Source organism: Lissotriton helveticus, chromosome 2_2, assembly GCF_964261635.1.
Source record: "Lissotriton helveticus chromosome 2_2, aLisHel1.1, whole genome shotgun sequence".
Classification (NCBI taxonomy): domain Eukaryota; kingdom Metazoa; phylum Chordata; class Amphibia; order Caudata; family Salamandridae; genus Lissotriton; species Lissotriton helveticus.
This window is the reverse complement of record NC_136060.1, coordinates 382,193,243-382,213,783: the sequence shown is the minus strand read 5'-3', so window position 1 is coordinate 382,213,783 and position 20,541 is coordinate 382,193,243. Positions and strand designations below refer to the sequence as shown.

The window sequence follows — 20,541 nt, the reverse complement described above, 5'->3', positions numbered from 1 at the left end:
TTTATTGATTATTTCTGAAAAATAGATCCGGTAATAAATTCTTGCTGCCCGGTGAGTACCGTTGCTGGGGTAGTATCTAGACAGGGTCAATTCATTTGTCTCTGGTCCGTGGGTTTGGGTACACAGATCCAACACGAAGTGTTCACCTAGGTGGACGCGGGTCCTGACGTGTCTCTTTATGGGACCGGTAAGTTTCGTGCTGTTTTAGCAGTACATCTAGTCATTCTAGTAAGTTTCTGTTCCAGTAAGTTCTGTTCTCGAGAAAATTCATGTATTCTGTCCGAACTGTTATTATAAATGTTATTTCATGTGTTTTCAATGTCGTGGTATGAGTGATTTGTTTTCTTAGTTATTATTGTGTGTATCGTGTATTGTATTGTATCCAGACTCCAGCCTAGAATTATGCCTTTGTTCTCGAAATTACGTCAGTTAAAAACCAGAAAAGGTCTGCTAGAGGAAGCAGTTCCTGTCCCGCCTAGGGACAGTCCAGGTCATTTTATGTATCATAAGCATGGCATAAGTGCCATATTATATCTAGACTTATGGGTGGAGTACACCAAGGAATTAGAAGAGAAATATAGATGGCCCGTATCAGGTACGTGGGATGCCGAGTGCATCAAGCGAGTAGAAGAAGCACTATGGAAAAAGAAAGCCAGACAGTCCCAGAAAGATGCCATCGAGTTATGGCGCAAAGAATCTCATAAAAGAACCGAAAAAGAAATCAGAAAGACAGAATTAAGTAGGGAATCCTCAGAAAGAGCCCAAGAAAAGGAATTAATCGAAATAGGTGAACGAGTTAAAGCCGAACAGTCAGACAGACAGAGAAATGCTCTTATTAAGGGTATGTATCCTCTTCTTGCCGAGGGCTTGCCGAAAGCAACCCCGGAAGCACCATGTAATTTTCCGCCACCATTAGTTCCGATTAAGCTACGTCACAAACCGACCGCAGCTGATATTTTTCTCTCGTCCTATTTGGACGACACAGTCCCAGAATACTCAAATACAGTTCCGCCAGCTCCAGCGAATAATGTAATTCCTGTTCCTCCAGCCACCGGGGCACCCGTTACAGCACCTGTTACGGTACCCCCGGTCCAGCCCACAGTACAAGTACCCGCTACATCAGTCACTCTGCCAGCCCGTACGATACCCGTCGACGATTCCAGTTTAGGAGCCGCGGGGGGGAAGTCCTCCTTGTACCCCGCCCCAACACAAACGTCCGTCATTTCTCGAGTTACATGAACGTGCGTTACAGCGTACGCCCAGACCCCAGTCCGTTGCAGATATCAAGCGAGCTCTTACCGAATGCCGTTATGATCCAGTCCCAGGCGACAATGATATGGTCATATATTCATTGCGTGTAAGACGGGTAACTGAGTATTTGGACACCCTACCGAATTTGAAGGAAGATCTAGACAGAATATATCGTTTCATCCGTACAGGAGTAGATCCAGAAAGTATTGGCGAAGCCATGTCTCAAAGGAAAGCTGAGACTCAGCTCATGCTTTTAAAGTTTCTAATTAATTGTTTAATAAGGGAACAAGATTATCCAGATAAAGATCCGACCGAAATGAAAGTCCTGACAAGGTGGAGTGATCATATAGCCGAGGGAAGACACAAGACACTAGGTAGTAAAGAGAGTATGTACAAGAAAATTCGTAAGGAAATAATAAGGTTACACGAGAAACGCAAAGCAGCACAAGTGTCCGAGAAAGAAGACGACTCTCCTACCGAAGAGGTAGACGACGAGAATCCCGCCAGAATAGCGTATGTAGGTAAAACTAGACTTCCCGACCGACATTCACGTCTAGAACACAAGAAAGTTTTTCCTCCTCCAGCACCAGAACAAGGTTCTCTTGAACAAGTATTTCAAGCTACCGATCACATTCTGAAATCACGAATCGGTTATAGTGAACTTAGTACCATGCATGAACAAGAACTAGCCCGATCAGCAGTCCGATGGACTACTGATTCTACCACTTTTCCAGACGAAATAGTGGCACAAATGTTTCTGAAACTGCCCCCAGCCGAGCAGCGACTGGTGGGTATGTATATAATCCAGCACCTCATTACACTGTATGAGGGTCAGCATTCTGATCCAGGTCCGTTACATGATGTTCTGAACGAGTTACTCCAATATAGATGGAGAGGTTTAGGTACCGATTTAATTAGTGTCATTCTAGAACAGCGCCACAAATACAGAACGTTTCTGAATCCGCATTTTGTTCACGTCCCACCTCCAGGAAGAAAGCCATTCTACATAGATAGACAACATCCGTTACGAGAAGTACATCCAGTTAGAGGAACGGGTGGTGGACTAGAACGAGTATTTGTTTACACCCCTATCACAAAGATGGAACTCTTAGAGATGAAAAAGTTAATTCCCTGTCACGACAAAGATCCAGCAGGGTTCCATCGAGAATTAAAAGACATGCTCCGTATGGGAGAATACACATATCCAGATATCATTAAAATGTTAAAGGTCCTGTTGCCCGCAGGGGTATATGAAAAACTCAAGGAAAAAGAATGGGAGGTGGGAGAGAAAAAGATTGATTGGACAGCTCTAGAAGCTGAAGATACTTCACGAGTACCAGGTACCGGTCTTGGGGACAAATGTAAAGAATTGCCCGAGTTATTGATACAAGTCTTGCCAAGGTTACTAGCCACGAAAAAGGAAGATTGGGATGCAATCTCAGCTTGTAAACAGAAACAGGAGGAAGACACTAGTGATTTTTATTCTAGATTTGAAAAATGTTTTATTATTAACAGTGGTTTGAAGACAAGTAGCGAGTCGTACCCTCATCTTTTTGTTACCAAACTAGTCGAAAATTCAAGTCCACAAGTTAAAAATCGAGTTTTGAAAGTCGAAAGTAGTTGGCAAGCTAATACTCCGTCCCAAATGCTCCAGATGCTCCAGTATCACCAGAATAGAATCAGGGAAGAACAAGAACACGAAAGGAGACGTATGAAAGACACGAAAATGAAAGTATTAGTTGCACAATCTGTTCCACAAGACAGTCAGAAGAGGGGTCCGAATCAAGCCAGTCATCCTGCAGCTCCCGTTAAAGGGACTTGCAATTATTGTAAACAGCCAGGTCATTTTATAAACGACTGTGCAGTTCTGAAACACAACATAGCTACTGGTAAGACTAAAGAAAGACCACGTCCGCCTAGACAAGAACAAGTTTCACAGACTTCTCAGTCACCACAGAATGCACAACAGACAGTTCCAGCACCGCAGCCTATCGCTGCAACACAGCATGTTACACAGCAGATTTACCAGTATGCCCAGTCAGAGTATCCAGAGTATCAACAGTATTCATGAAACAGCCTAGAGAGGGAGGTAGGCTTGCCTCTCATCGAGATACCTGTAGATCAAGAGGGTCCCTATGTACACAGTCAAGTATTAGGGAAAGACAGAAAGTTTCTGATTGATACAGGGGCAAGTAGGACTACTATCAGTCATGACGAGGTTCCAGGGGCTCCGCTCTCAGGCTCTAAAAATGTTTCCCTTGGATTTTCAGGAAAGCCTATTGTTAATGAAATTTCGAAACCAGTTTCCCTAGAAGTTGGTCCATTGTCCCGAACTACTGATTTGTTACTTACGAAATCATGTCCAGAAAATTTATTAGGCATTAAAACATTGAAAGAATTAGGTGCAGCAATCTGCTGCTCCCCAGAAGGAGTCCGATTGTTTTTACGTGACTTTAAAGGTCACTATGTATTACGTGATTTTGATCCAAGACTACTGAATGTACCGCAGCATTTATGGGCGCAAGGTCCAACTGATGTAGGTTTTATGCAAATCACACCCCATCGTGTGACTCTCAAACAAGGTATAGTTTTGCCACGAATCAGACAGTACAGATTGCCACCTGAGGCTGTAGCAGCCTTATCCAAAATTATTGACGAGCTTATTGCTCAAGGAGTGGTTGTAGAAACTGACTCCAATGTATGTAATTCTCCTATCATTCCAGTCTTGAAACGTACTGATCCAAATGCACCTCCAGTATATCGATTAGTGATTGACCTTCGAGAGCTTAATAAATGTATCATACCCCAGTATCCAGTAGTCCCAGATATTTCATCCCTATTGACAGCCATTGATTCTGAAGCTACATTTTTCACTGTTATCGACCTCAAGAATGCATTTTTCAGTGTCCCCATTCATCCAGACAGCCAGTACCTTTTCGGTTTTTGTTTAAATGGAAGGAGCTATAAATTCACACGAGCTCCTCAAGGTTTCACAGAAAGTCCTAGTATTTACAGTCAAGCACTCAAGAGACAACTAGACAATATTCACATGCCAACTGACACTGCCCTGCTCCAGTATGTCGATGATCTACTGATCACAGCCCGTTCCGAACGTGACTGCGAGCGAGCGTCACTTACAGTCCTGTATTTTCTGGCCGAGCAGGGGCACAAGGTGTCCCCTTCCAAATTACAATTCTGTGTCCAGCAAGTGATCTACTTAGGCCACTTACTGTCCAAGTGGGGTAGGCAGTTGACACCAGACCGTATCCAGTTAATAGCGAGTCTTCCACAGCCCAAAACACAGAAGGAGGTACGAGCTTTTATTGGCCTCACTTCTTATTGCAGACAATGGATTCCTCAGTATGCATTTCTAGCCAAGCCACTGATACAGTTAACGACACAGGAGGCAGCCGTATCGACTGTCCTCCCTTGGACCCAGGAACATACACTTGTTTTTAATGAATTAAAGAAAGCCCTATGCCAAGCACCTGTTCTAGCTACACCGAACTACGGTAAGCCTTTTACACTTTTTGTCACAGAACGTGATGGTACTGCATTATCTGTTCTCACACAAGATCAAGCAGGACAATACAAGCCCTGTGCTTATTTTTCGAGCACATTAGATCCAGTAGCCCAGGCTCTGCCTGTGTGCCTCAAGTCAGTTGCAGCCACAGCTCTAGCTATCAGACAAAGTGATTCCATAGTGTTAGGACACTCCCTGACAGTACAAGTTCCACATTCGGTGGAAGTTCTTTTAAACCGAACACAGACTCAGCACTTGACAATTGCACGTTTAACAGGTTATGAACTGACACTGTTCCAGCCACACATAGAAATCAGACGCTGCAACGTTCTAAATCCTGCTACACTGTTACCGTCAGTTACTTCAAATCTTGCCACACATGACTGTGTGGAAGTTGTTAACACTATGACAAAGCCAAGACAAGACCTGACAGACATTGCATTACCTAATCCCGACCTGACACTTTATGTGGATGGTTCATGTATGAGAACAAGTACAGGAGATCTAGTAGCCGCGTATGCAGTGACTACTGAAACCGAAGTTATAGAAACACATCGTATTGACACCCTGTCTGCTCAAGCAGCAGAGCTAGTTGCTCTGACCCAAGCCTGCATACGTGCCAAGAACCTGAAAGTAAACATATACACAGATTCACGTTACGCATTCGGAGTCGTACACTTCTCATGGAACCAAGATTCAGCATGGTCTCCTCATTCAAGCTCTGTTAGATGCAATACATTTACCGACAGCTATCGCTATCATGAAGTGCAAAGCACATACGAAAGTTACTGATATCATTTCCCAAGGTAACGATCTAGCAGATCGAACAGCCAAGCTTACAGCTCAGACTCCCGACATTCCAGTTAACACGACACAGACATTTACTCTAGAACAGACTACTTGTATGACAGTTAAGGACCCTACACAAGATGTCATAGACATACAGTTACATGCTACTCCCGAAGAAATCAAGAAATGGTCCGAACAAGGAGGGGTCCAGACAGATCAGGGATGGGTGACGAAGGGAAAAGCCACATGGTTTCTCCCCGACTCTATGGTTCAAGTCATTATCAATACCGCACATAGTCCAGCCCATCTAGGAGAAAAAGCTATGTTAGACAGTATCCAGAACCTTTGGTTCAACAAGCACTTACGAGCTGCAGCCAAGCAGAAAGTCCATACCTGTATGATATGTTGCCAATTCAATCCAGGTAAAAGTGTCCCGGTGGAACAAGGTGGATTCCAACCTCCTGACCACCCTTTTGAAGTCCTCCAGATGGATTATATTCAGATGGAGCGATGTCGAGGTTTCAAGTATGTCCTCGTAGTTGTATGCGCTTTGTCTAGGTGGACAGAAGCATATCCAGTTCCAGATTACACAGCCGCGACCACTGCCAGGCAGTTGGTTCGTGAATTCTTTCCCCGTTATGGACTCCCTAGGGTCGTGTATTCTGATAACGGCCAGCCATTCTCATCTGAACTTATGAAACATGTTTCCCTTCTGTTAGGGTACCAGTGGAAGTTCCATTGTGTGCGCCATCCTGAAGCAGCCGGTCTCGTAGAGAGACATAATCAGACCCTGAAAATCCGTATTGCCAAGATATGTAAAGAGAAAGGTGTAGACTGGCTAGTTGCCCTGCCAGTAGCCCTATTTTATATGCGGATGGTTGCACATTCCAGATCAGGTCTGTCCCCGTATGAGGTCGTATTCGGCCGCCCCCCAAACATGTGGGGTACACCTAGACCCCGCAGTATTACAGATGTTTCCAGTAATATGCTGACAGATTACCTAGCTTCCTTGATGTCTGCCCTACACTCTTGTCGTTCACAGGTTGCCGCCGCATTTCCAGACAACACCGAGGTGAAACCGCATGAAGTCATTCCAGGCAGCCTCGTGTTGGTGCGGAATTTTGATCGTTCAAGTCCGCTGGAACCCCGTTGGAAGGAGCCTCGCCTAGTCTTGTTAACCACGAGGACTGCCGTGAAGTTGGAAGGCCGGAAGGGATGGGTCCACCTGTCCCACGTCAAAAAATTCCATGGACTTCGTGAAAAATCTTTTGCTAAGGACTGTTCCATTACTAAAGACTGCCTAAAAACAGACTCTGAACTTGATTCTGAACTCAAGCCTCCCCTGTTAGAGGAAACTCCGCAACAGGAGTATAAAAAGAAACTCCGGTCTAGTAAAATAAGTCAGACAGTTTAATTGTCTAAGTCCCTCTCGGGTGAAACGGTTAGACAGGTTTCTGACATGTATGAGATAGACCCGCATAGTGAGAGAGTTAGTCAAAACTCTATCAGATGTATCATCATTCTAAGTTTTTTATTATATGTAAGTCTAATGGTTACCTGCACAAGTTATGCTTTACATTTATGTTTTCCAAGTTCACATATAAATAAGTTTTCTAATGCTACAGTAGAGCACACATTTAGTGATCTGCCTCCTCACAAGCTATCCTATCGTCTTGCTATGAGAAATAATACATTCATCAGAATGTTACACTATTCACACCAGACCAGCAATGCTACTAATTGTTGGGTGTGTGGTCGACTCCCCCCTTTCCAGACACCGAAGGGAGTTCTGCCACTCTTTCCTTATCCGTTTTCACATAATGGTTCGTGTGGAGCATGGTCCACGTTAACGTCATCCTCCAATGATATGTCCCTTCTGAACAGAACATGTTTTCCAGACAAGCAAGGTCTTTCCCATAGAACAGGGTTAGATCTAGAAAATGAAGTTTATGATTTGGGTAATTATTCTTCGAATTTTATGGTCTTGAATGTTCAGTCTGATACTACTCCAGATTTGCCTGCTATTTCAGTACTACCAGTCAAAGGCGAATTATGTGTCAGAAAGAATGGTTCCGCACATGTAGGACATAGTGATTGTACTACTATTGTCGAGTATAGTGACAGTGGGAAATCTATTTTCAAAGCCTCACGTCATTCTTATTTTGTTTGTGGTCAGACCGCATATGTTCGTCTGCCCCTCGATTGGGATGGAACATGTTACATTGCCTTCCTACTGCCACCAGTTTTTCTAGCCCCATCTGATTATCACAGAAATACACATCTAGTACACGTCAGACATAGAAGGGAGATCGAGTCCCCAATTGTCGATCAAACTGAAACTGCTCTAGAACAATATCAAGACTTCAATAAAGGTTTTTTCTTCTTTATAGGCCCTGTCCAGAATAGTAAGTTAATCCGTAGGTTAACCAGAACCCTTGAAGCAGTAGTGAATGAGACTACTTCTGCTCTAGGTAACTTAACTGAAGAGCAATCTGCTATGAGATTTGTCGTGCTCCAAAATCGTCTCGTTCTTGACGTCATACTGGCCGATAGAGGAGGAGCAAGTAGAGTCATCGGATCTAGTTGCTGCATTTTCATTCCTAATAACGCGCCGTCTGTTTATTCAGCTATAACCAGACTTCACAAAATTGCCCATCAGTTACACCAGAATCCAGGCACCTGGACATGGTCCGGTTGGCTCTGGAGTATTATAATTGCCTGGGGATGGAAAGTATTGTCATTCCTAGGTATTGCAGTAATGATCATATTCAGTTGCTGCCTCTGTATACAATGTGGCCCTGCGATTTGCGGCATTTGTGCTACCTCTTGTATTCCTAGTCCTAAATCCCGTTCCAAGACAATCCGAGACGAGCAAATGATGCTATATGAAATGATAGATGGTATCATGAATATTGATGTTTCCTGATGGAAACGTAGGGCACAAGGAGGGAATGTGGAAAAGTAAATTTTGCCATGTTGTATGTGCCTACGTGTTCCCCATCTTATGTTATATGTGCATGATCGATATGCATGTATTCCCTTTCTGATCAATTAAAGACGCAATTACAGTTGTGTCCATCTCTAGTATGCCAGTTTCCAGTCTTCGTGAAAACAACGAATATTAGGCCTATGTAAACCTACGTTGCCACATTTTACAGTGTGCACGTTAATTCATTGAATTGTCCCCGTTTCTAGGCCTCAAAAGGGCCCGGACTCAGATTCAGCTCCTGTCTCCTGAACCCTCTCCGAGGAGCGATACAGCCTCCACCTGCATCCCTGACCCTTAGCTTACTTCTTGCCCCGCAGTGCCCGGCCCGGCCTGGCTCTGCCTCCCAGTCTGCCAAGAGTATGTTATGCTTCTAGTTATCAGTCCAACCCTCCTTCTCTGCATTCCTAAGCTACTGAATCGCATCAATAGTTTCCGTCATGGTCTAGCCTTTATGTCTCCATGTAAGAGAAATACTGTATTAATATTCATAGAATATTCCTCGCACACGCACTACATATAGAATTATGCATGCACCAGTCTTAGAGTCTATTAGCCTTTGCCCTGATAACTTTTGGATTCTATCAACATGTACTCTAAACATCAGATACTAGATATGCCTGGGTACATGTCGCTCTGACACTCCAGACTTTAGTCTCCTCTTCTAGCGTAGAAGTCATAGCCCCCAGTTCTCCCTGGTAACACGTCATTGCCAATTTGCGCGCACCACTAGGTTAGAGGTCCCAGCTACTCAGGTAGCCCCCTCCATGTTTCCGCCCCTTTTATGACATATTCTGTTACGTTTACATCACATGTCTATGTATACGCCCTGTACACGCCTTCTTGTTACATCATTCTACTCTTATCTTTCGCGACTGTTACGAACCACGCCTACTGCTACGCCTACTGTATTGAATGTAATGTATTTGTTTAACTATAAATATTGTGCACTGTTATTAAAAGTTATCCCTTATGCTCCCAGATCCTGCCCCCGGCAGCTGCCATCCTATTCCCGTACAGGCTGTCCTGTTCCTGTCCTTTATGCCTATTAAAGCCTGTAAACTCCAGCTACCTTGAATCTTGACTCTTATTTATTGAGCTACCTGTTTATTGATTATTTCTGAAAAATAGATCCGGTAATAAATTATTTATTTACCACAGTGGGAATGGTCAATTTTACCCTGCCGCTATCCAACGTTTTCCCTACTGTTGCAGCCTTTGGAATAGTAATTTTTACCCCTACGCTATCCAACGCTTTCCCTACTGTTGCACTCTCTGGAGTAGGAATAGTAATTTTTAACCCTACGCTATCCAACGCTTTCCCTACTGTTGCACTCTCTGGAGTTGGAATAGTAATTTTTACCCTCCCGCTATCCAACGCTTTCCCTACTGTTGCACTCTCTGGAGTTGGAATAGTAATTTTTACCCCTACGCTATCCAACGGTTTCCCTAATGTTGCACTCTCTGGAGTGGGAATAGTAATTTTTACCCCTACGCTATCCAACGCTTTCCCTACTGTTGCACTCTCTGGAGTGGGAATAGTAATTTTTACCCCTACGCTATCCAACGCTTTCCCTACTGTTGCACTCTTTGGAGTGGGAATGGTAAATTTTACCCTGCCGCTATCCAACGTTTTCCCTACTGTTGCACTCTCTGGAGTTGGAATAGTAATTTTTACCCCTACGCTATCCAACGCTTTCCTTACTGTTGCACTCTCTGGAGTAGGAATAGTAATTTTTACCCCTACGCTATCCAACGCTTTCCCTACTGTTGCACTCTCTGGAGTGGGAATAGTAATTTTTACCCCTACGCTATCCAACGCTTTCCCTACTGTTGCACTCTCTGGAGTGGGAATAGTAATTTTTACCTCTAAGCTATCCAACGCTTTTCCTACTGTTGCACTCTCTGGAGTGGGAATAGTAATTTTTACCCCTACGCTATCCAACGCTTTCCCTACTGTTGCACTCTCTGGAGTTGGAATAGTAATTATTACCCCTACGCTATCCAACGCTTTCCCTACTGTTGCACTCACTGGAGTGGTAATAGTAAATTTGACCCTTTCCGCTATCCTACGGTAAAAATTGGTAATTTTTGTATTAATATTACGTTTATATATATATATGTATTAACAAATCAATTTGTATGTTTTTTTTTACTTACATTAATTATTTATTCATTTTAAGGTTATTTAAGTATTTTAAGTATGTTTAAGTTAATTATATTTATTATTTCATAAATTTTTAATTAATTTAAAGCATTTTAAAAAATTCGACATTTTGACTAACTATATTTTTTACATCGATATTCTTGACGTCTATATTGTTTCAGTGATCCCATCTGTTCGGGACCCCTTTCCCTTGCTATGTTAATCTGACTCTTGGCTGGGACCCAGTGCCATTGGTAGGGCTTATCTTGGAGTACATAGCTTCATCAGTATGGAGGTAAGGTAGGTCATTGGGGGGGACCCGATTTTTTCAAATTTCCCACTGTCCTTCAGCAGGTTGTCTATCAGCTTTTTCCAGAGCCATTGTTTGCCACAGACTATGAAGCCATAAATCCAGTGGCGGTGCTACTTCTTTTTGCTGCTGTTAAGTGTCCCTGCAAGGTTCTAATCCTGTGGACTCCCCCGCATGTGATCACTTGTGAGAAAGCTGAAACCCATCCCCTCACCAATCTGGTCAATGGTTCTTGTTGCGCAGCATGAGAGGTAGACAAAAAACTTCTTTCCACAACATCCAAATTCAAGAGATTCCAAACTGCTATGCAAGAACTCAGGTTGACAACTAAACTCAGGTTTGTTTGTTTACTGCAAACTCTCAGATTAACGTACATCAATCTAAGCATCATGGTATAAAAGTACAAAGTAAATAGGATGAAGCCAAATCTCTGAAACCAATTCACCCTATATAACAAAACAAAAAAGGCTAGTTGGATCAAGGCCACATCAGGAGACAAAAGTTCACGTTGGGTTGCATCAAAATTCTAATTCTTACCCCTGCAAGTCACTTACTATCCTTACATTACCCTGAAGTAGAAGTCCTAGTGTTAGACCCGTCTGCTTCTGAGAGTCCCCTCACCACTATGATTTCTTTTGTTCCCCTGTACCTCCCAAAATTTGTCGCTTTTTATTTGTCTACCAGGACTTTTGATGTGTTGTTTCATGGGGTTAGATGTTCCTTGACGCCCAGTTGCTCACAAGTTTTGTGGCACCTATTTACAAGGCGCCTGGTACAAACCTGTGGCATTACAAACTGGGGTTGTCAACCTGTATAAATGAACCTAAAATGGTGGACACCCTTTCTTTCTCATGTAAAGTGACTCCCATTGGAGCCTTCATGAACCCTGGCCTCTTGAGGTTTTGGCGCCCTTTGTTTGGCGCGCATTTCTGACAGGAATTCCTTTATTTTCCTCAGGTACACAAAATGGCTGCTCTAGAACCCCAGTACGGTGGCTGTGAGTGCCCTCAAGAGTGCCATGTCATTGTCACAGCCAGAGAAGGTTCTAGAACCTTCTGGCTCGTGCCAGTACCCCAGGGCACTGGCTATATAAGGCCCAGTCCCTGGCGGCCATTTTAGATGATGATGAAGTTCAGATTAGAGAAGAGATTCCAGACTTGACACCAGATTGACACCTGCCCTGTTGACCCCTGAGGTGGCTGGTAGCGCAGGCAGTAGAGCAGCAAAGGATTGCTGGCGTTGTGTCTGACTGGCGTTCCAGTCAGCTACGTGAGAAGTGATCTAGCGCCTACAGCGCCTGCCCAGCGAGTACCTCATTGCCCCCAAAGACTGTGGCCCGATTCGTGTGCCTCCCCGCCCCCCCGGTGGTGAACTGTGATCGACTTATGGAGTCGCGAGGCGAGAGCAAGTTCGCCGCGACCGCGATCGTCAGCTTTGCCCCCTTCGCGTCAGGTGCCTCTAGAGGGGAACTCGGACGTCTCCGAGCCCCACCAGCATAGAGCGCTTCCTGCGCAGATAGAAGGTGAGGTGGTGCGCCGGGGCGGGGAAAGGCCGGCCTTCGTTGGGCGGGACTAGCGTCTCTGCCACTCTCCAGTGACCCGGGAGCTGTAGCTGTGGGCGGGAACCCCCCTGTATGCGGAAGTCGGAGGGAGGTCCGTGGAGCCCCTGAGAGCCCCGTCGCTAACGAGAGGAGTGCTGTGCCCGACTGAATCGTATCTTGAATTGCAGCCGATGTGAGGTGGGCCCGTTTCCTCATAGTGAATGCAGCGTTGTGAAGGAACTGTGAACCGGCATTTATTTGACTGTGCGCGAAGGTTGTGTGACCTCTCCGGCAGCCCGTTCGTCAGTCTAATGACTTTGAACTGGTGCCGCCTGTGCTCAAGTGGTGCTAAAGCCCTTAGGCGCGCATAGACTTCACCGGCAAAGCAGAGATCCTATCCCGGTGACCGCCGAGTGCAAATGATGTATTGACTGTGTTTCCTTGCCTTCTATATATACGCGCATACGCCTTGAGTGATTATTAAAGAGTCCCAAACCTTATTTTGTGCTCAGAGAAGCCGTATACCTGGTCATTGAAAACAGCATAAACTGTAAGAGTTATCTTTCCCCATTTGAAACGTATTGCAGATGTAATGATTCGAAAGTATTTAATTGGTGGCAGCGATACCAGAAGAAACATGTGGTTGTTTATGTAAATGAACCAATATTTATTCTGATATTTATTCTGATATTTATTCTGATATTTATTCTGATATTTATTGTGATACTCATTCCTGAAGTTATTCTATTTATTAATACTATTTATTACCAGAACTGTATGACCAAAAGAAATGTATATGTGCTTTCCCAGACAACCCTATTTACAACAAAGAACTTTTATATAAAGGAATCGTATTTTTCTACAGCAGTGGTGTGGTGTCCTTCTTTTTGGTGTGGATGTACAAGGAGTTATTATTGGGTCAGAGCCGGCTTAACACTACAGCCTTCACTTGCCTTGTCACTTGAGCCAAGCTACCCCCTTTGTGCTGGGCTTGCCCATTGCAGGTCCAACACCTAGTCTAAGACAAGTTTCAGTAAAGATGGAATAGGGTGCCTTCCAAAGAAGTAACTCAAACCGGGTATTGTAGCTTAAAGCCACAAAAGCCAGGGAAGAGGTCTGTACCTCAAGGCATCCTAGAGCAAAAATGTCAGCTTTCCCTAACTACGTTACAACATAAGCAATCGCTGAATTAAGGCACCTCCCACAGTACTACCAGTATTTTACAATTATTTCTACATCCTCCAAATTCCTTTCTCTGCCTCCATGTTCAAACGTTGAGAAATGTCTAACGTCCTTGGTGCCATGTACCTTCTCCCATGATAACTTGTCCCCCATCCATTATCTCATTTCTTCTTCTCAGGCCTCTCTATCTACTAGGAACAATAACTTTTTCTCTCAACTAATGAAGCCTTGTTCACCTGAAGTGGGAATACCAGACACATGCAACATTCTACAATGCAAGCAAAATACGAAATTCAAACGTTAGCTAGGAAATACATTATAAATGCTTTTCAGGCCTACAGTTCAGCTAATTTAACAATGCACCGGTTACATTGTGTGCGCTCTTCTCCAAGCAAATAAGCCATACTTTCGGTATGTACCTGAAGAGTTATGAATGGCAAATCTTAAAATATTATTAGCATGAGTATAATATTAAACCAAATTAGAAAACACATGTATTTGTTATCCCTCAACTAAGTATTAATGCACAATCTTGTCACTTACATTTCTAAAGTACATATGTGATTTACGTTAGTCGTGTGGATATTTTACCATCTTGTACTCCTCTTTCTGCTTTTTCATGTATTAGTCACACAGAATATATGCCAGTGCAGACTCCACATGATTATAACACAGTCCTACTGATAATTCAAAAGGGGGCCCCAACTACTCTCCTCCACTTGTCATATTTAGCAATACCACTGAAGGTTCTCTCGGTATACTATCTCCCAAAATGAAGTCTATGTGGCTCAGTATTTCATTCCAAAACAGCTATATTGTGGGATATTCTCACCGGATAAGAATGAAAGTGCATTTTTCCACCCCACATCTCGAACAGCATACCAAAGTGACAGGATATATGGTATTACGTTTAATGGACATCAAGTACCACCTCATGTGCAATTCATATCCCACCTCTTTGTGCTGAAGGCTTTTACATCTTTTATGGATGGTAGGCCAATGTGAGGCCCAATCATTTCCTCTTTATGACTGCTCTAAGCCTGTTTCTCAGGCCATTTTGGTCCAGATAAGTTTACGGTCAGTATCTGGTACAGAGACCCAATCGAGCCCTTGGTTGCATGATACATGCCCAGCACTTTTCAAATTGAATTAGGGGTCTGACTGCAGCTTTCTTAACCCCTAGCTGCATGACCCAGTGCTTTAATTGAGCATATTGTAGTCTATCTGTCTCAGTTAACTAAAATTCCCTATTGCAATCATTAAACGATTAAATTGTTCCTTTGTGAAACATATCATGTATCTTAAGGTAGCCTTTTTTCCATGCCGCAGGTGTAATTAAGGGTTCCAATGAATCGGTGTGTACAGAGCTACTTTTGTGGATAGCCCCTGAGGAGTGGATGTGCGATCTCAGAGCTCAAGAGCGTTCTTAGTCATATCTGAGATGTATAGCCATTTGGGTCTCCGGGGTCGGAGTATCAATGGTAAATTCCGGACATCCCTACCTGCTCTGTCCATAAAGAGCCATTGTTTTTCTGATTCTTGAAATTACCGTTTTACCAATAATCTGAGATGAGCAGATTGGTAGTATTTAATCACATTTGGGAGTGCTAAACCTCCTTGCGCTAAGAGCTTTCAATAATGTTTTGCCGAGTCTTGCCCTTCCTCTTCCCCAATGTATTTGATGATGTGTTGCTGTAGTGATTTTAGTTCCACCTTATCACATGAATATGGCAGAAAAAATACCTAAAATCTCCACTAACCTTTCCCGGGCATAGTTGTGATGAATTATCTTCAAATACCAGAGATAGGACTAGAGCTGCTGCATGCCTGGTTTCCCTAAATAATTCACTTCTTTCTTTATCTCCTAAAGACCTGCTATCACAAATTTGTCTTTGAAGAAATCCAGGTCCAGCATTTCTATCAACATCACCACTGCTACTATTCTTCTTTACTGATGATATGTTCGCCTAGAAATGAATACAAATAAAGCATGACGTAAAGGCTGATGAAATTGACAATGATAAGGTGAAAAAAGGCTGTGTGTTAACATTTTCAAATGCACAGTAATAATTCTAAATGTACACCAGATAAAATGTTTTACTGAAACTTAGCACTAGGTCACCACTATACTTTTTTCAAAAGGCACTTTGACGGAACAGTCAATGACAAAATACAACTTTGTATGACATCTCTTAGGTAAACCCAAATGTGAAAGCTAATGCTGAGGAATTTACCCTAGCCTCTCCACCAAAACCAATGGAGAACCTCTATAAATAAAGTGAAGTTTCACAACTTGAACTTAGACCTCAAGAACAATTTCATACGTAGGATACAATTGAGATTAAACTCTAGCCCAGTGTTGTGTGGAGGAGTAGCTCTCAATCAGTTTTGGGATCAATTCGTAAACTTGTTAATACACCTAACTTTAAAATAGATGTGTACAAAAATAATTTGAGAGGCTAAATTTCCAATCTGGAGGCACAGAGAATGGAGTAAAACAAATTGCTCAGAAATGGCATTTGGGGAAACAATAAATTCAGCTAGTATGGTTGAATTTACACATTTGGAAATGTAGGGCTAGGACCAGGTGTGCAAGCATTTCATGTAGGTCCTACCTGCAAATGTATGTGAGAGAACAGAGTTTTTCAATTTTGGAGTTTTCACTAAATCCTTGAAGATATTTTCCCACACCTGAGAATACTTAAAATAGATTCATTCCCCGAAGAGGGAGCAACCTTAGGGTACATACAAACCTCCTCTCTCTGTCTGTGAGGGTTTTGCTGTGGGTGCAAGCTGCAGAGGTACTCTTTATGAGATAGTCTGCGGAAATTTGCTTGAGGTGAAATGCGGCTCAAAACCTGAAAAAAAGAGTTCAGTCATTTTGTAAAAATATTCTGTATTTCTTGACCCACAGGTGCCAGAAACAATTTGTTCAAGGGATAGACGGCTGCAACCAGGCTTATGAATTTCAAAAGTAAACACTCCAAAATACAACGAGTAGTGCTATACAAAGGGACTCTTTCGCACACAACTTTCAACGAAAATCTAGGTCATGGTGGCCTCTTTAGGACTAGGCCAAATATTTAAAATTGAGGTGGAAATGCTACTAAGCAAACACAATTTTATATCCTAAAGAACGGTATTACATTTTACTTAAATATTTACATTATACAAGGAGCAATAGCATATGTGTAGTTATAGTTAAATCAGACTTTGCACTTTTTGTTTTGCTAATACCTTTGACTTGGTTTGAAGAATATGTAAATATGTATCAAATAAAAAGGTTCACCCACTTGGGTTCTTCATGGTTTATGCAGATCTGTCCAGTAGGGGGCAAAATAGAAGGCTGGCGAGGCAATAGGGACGCTTGCCATTTTAACTCCAATAGGATGCTTTACTTCTCATTATAGAAAAACTGGCTGAATGGACTGACACCAAACCTGGTATGAAAGTAGAACTCTACTCAAGGAACGGTTTTATTTGGTATAAATCTGTTCAGGAGTTTCTGAGAGATTAGTGTTAGAAAATGGTATGGGTAGGGCCCAAAATTAATGAGACCTGTCCATCAAAATAAAGATACATGGAGCATTAGTCCACAGATGGTCGTGGATGGTGAACCTGGGTTACGTGGATCAGCTTGAAGGCCAATTTGTTTTCAAATTCTATAATTTCATTAGCTGGGGAACTTTTTTCTAACGTTGTTCATTTCGGGTACAAAGACTCGAACCTCTCTGATTTGATGACAGCAACTTGAAGAAAAATGATTTGGCCAACATTACATGATAAGTGAACTAAGACCCAGTGTACTGAAAAATAAAAATAAAGGTGCCATAAAGGGAGTAGAAGAGCATTCCATAACCCTCAGGTTTAGAGGAGGTCCAAAGGTCCCCATTGAAATGTAAAAAATGCTGATTTTAATACGAAGTTCAGAGGGTTTTGGCCTAGGCCTGGCCAGAGTTCGTATAGAACAATGGCTGGCCTGCCCACGGTGGATTCACACAGGGCCTTGGTGGCCCTCAGTGGTAGGGCACATGGCTTGGCCAAAGAAAGAGGAATAATTTCAAAGACGTTAAATTTAGCAGACAAAAAGAACGGAAAGACACTTAAATAAGCTAAATTTAAAGCTAAATTATAAATGGGATTTGTTATAACTACTTAACTTATCTTTAAACAATAACTTTAAAATGTGCTTAAAACACAGTTTAGGTGAAACGCGTCAGTTATGAATACCTTCACAATATTGAACTCGCACAACAGCCATGCAAACCATTGCTTGCACACCATATGCAATATTTATGACCTCAAAATATTTATAAGCAGAAACATCTAAAAGCACAGTATCTTTAAATAGAAAGGCATACTCATACCAATAAATCCTACATTCATAGTCATATTATTCCTAATGCTAATGCAATGAAATGTGATAGGTCATCTCATCTGTAGGATTATTTATGGCAATAGTAACTTTATCTGTCACATCAAGGGTGAGATCATGAGTTTTGCATATTGTGTTCTAGCTATTCATGTTCAGAGTTCATAAAAGTCTAAAGCAATCCCAAAGGCTTTGTTTCCTGACTTCTGCTTTGTTTTTCACGTGTTCTTTAGTTTCTGCCAGGGCACCAAGTACTATATAACTAGGCTGTCCTGTTTTAGGTTTTAACCTATAATAACTGATAAAACCTCACTGAAAGAGAAATAGCCCTCACCAGTGGAAACATATAAGCACTGAAAAAACACCTGCACAACTACAAACTAAATGCCATTCAAAGAAGGAAAAAGAGAGTGAAAGAGTATTTTCTTTTCTTTGAAGAGGCCAATACAATGTAACTTTGTTATACAAACTAGCAGTAAGAAAGTCTGGGCTAACATTATTCTGCTTGAGTTTTGTTGTTTAGGGATGCCACTAAAATATTGTTTCTTCTTCCTTTTGTTTTTTCAGTTTTGTGGTATTTGGTCTAAAGATGCAGGGTTTAGAAGCATGTTTTAGGTCTCGTTTAATTATTTTATAAACTGTAGAGTATCAGGAAATATCAAAATCATAATTGATATTTTGGCTGTGTTTGATTCTTTCACTGATAGGTAAAATGGCTGGTTTCATAGGAATTTTTCCTAATATGTGTCATCACATTTACCCACAGAGAATGGGTAAAAACCCTAATACATCAGCCCCCAGCTTCTAGTGAGTCAGTATTGATAGTTGGCGAGTTGGCAACACCTCAGGCTTTAAACATTCAATGCAAGGTATAGTGACAAGAACATGTATGAAGAGTGCTATCACCAAGAATCTGGGATAGTGGTTAAAACATGACACCAGACTTTTGGAAAACATAAAACGCAGTGCCACTTGGAATCAGTGCAGAAAGCAAGCAATAATAAAAGCAAAACATTCCATAAAACACCGGAAAAACACTTTCTGTTGTTTTTAATGGCGTGAAAATGTGTAACCACTGCTAACCACTGTTTTTCAAGGTATTGAAATCACTTGAAAACACTGAAAAAAAACACCAGAATTTACCAAAAATAGAAACTGAAAACAGGAAAGCCTATATATAACTAATAATGGATAATGACTATTAGGGTCATGCCTGAATCACTTCAGTTGTAGATTAAGGACTTGTCGTACACACTGTTCAACACTATTAGGAATAATACTTCACCTAAATATACGTACATTTACAACATCGGGTACATATGAAGGAGTTTTGCGATATCAGTCAAATAACAATAGGGGCGTGGCTAGCCAGTCAAGATGGCGGATGCACTCTAGTGAGGCTCCGTTCCAAGGCCCGATAATCCGTTAATTCTCCTGTGCACAACAGTGCCATCGTGGAGCCAGAACCAGCCAGTTAGGCATGGGGTGCCAGCGTACACAGGTACAGCAAGTCTGAAGGTGCTAGGAGCCGCACAAGTTGAGTTACCGACAACTGAGCAGAAGGGACACCACAGAATCAAGCTGGGAGCGGGGCGGCAACATGAGTCACGAAAAATCAGAGCTGTGGCTGAGCAAGATGTCCCATGGTAGAGGTAAAGCAGATAGCCAGCGCGGGGTGTAATTTAACTGCACCAGGATAGGACTCTGTCAGGACCCCAGATGTGGGCTGGAACTTAGCTGTCGGCCCAGCTACGCGTGGAACTGGCACTGGAGACGGAGTAAGACCCCCCTGGGCAGAGAATGAGTCCAGCTGAGGCGCCGATCCATTGCAGAAGTTGCAGAAAAGACTAATTGATTGGGGATGAAGAGGTAAGAGAAGAAGTACTGATCTTCCCCCTCATCCCTATCTTCTCTTATCCCTCCTCCTTCCCCCCCTCCTCGTGGGGTGTGTTGGGGCCCCCTTTGCCAGAACTGGACCGAGAGTTGTATAGAGTGAACCTCCTGCCTGGAGGCAGACGAGAGCAGGGATGGTGTGATGGGTCGCGTAATTGCTGTTGAATTCACGCCGCCCTGCCCTGAGCCCCCAAGCAGTGGAGATGAGGCGCATGCTGACGTTGCGCAGGCAATGACCCTGGGGGCTGCCGGGGGGCCCCGCTGGCAGAGCCCATGCAGCAACCACAGATTGAGACCGGGTGAATTGGTGAAACACGAGCAGATCCGGACGGTGGCATGAGACTGTGCCGCACAGAAGGACGCCAGTTATGAACTGAGGTGAGGAGGATAACTACCCGCGGCGATACGTGGCAGAAGCTGCATACTGGCCGGTCACCCACTACTTACTGAAGCAAGCAAGCGGCCCTCCACCTGACCTAGTCGCTTAGTGGGCATACGCAGGACCAGCGGGAAAAGCTTGTGGCCTAGCTACAGGCTAATGTTGCGCTG

The 20,541-nt window shown here is 43.0% G+C and overlaps 1 protein-coding gene across 1 annotated transcript in view; it reads right to left on the bottom strand.

Moving 5' to 3' along the window:
* POLN (DNA polymerase nu) overlaps positions 1–20,541 on the bottom strand; it is a 2,689,548-nt gene that overhangs the window by 1,921,171 nt on the left and 747,836 nt on the right. The window contains exon 8 of the mRNA XM_078678603.1: positions 15,488–15,694. Within this exon, the coding sequence (XP_078534729.1) occupies positions 15,488–15,694 (207 nt within the window). The remainder of the gene's footprint in view (positions 1–15,487; positions 15,695–20,541) is intronic.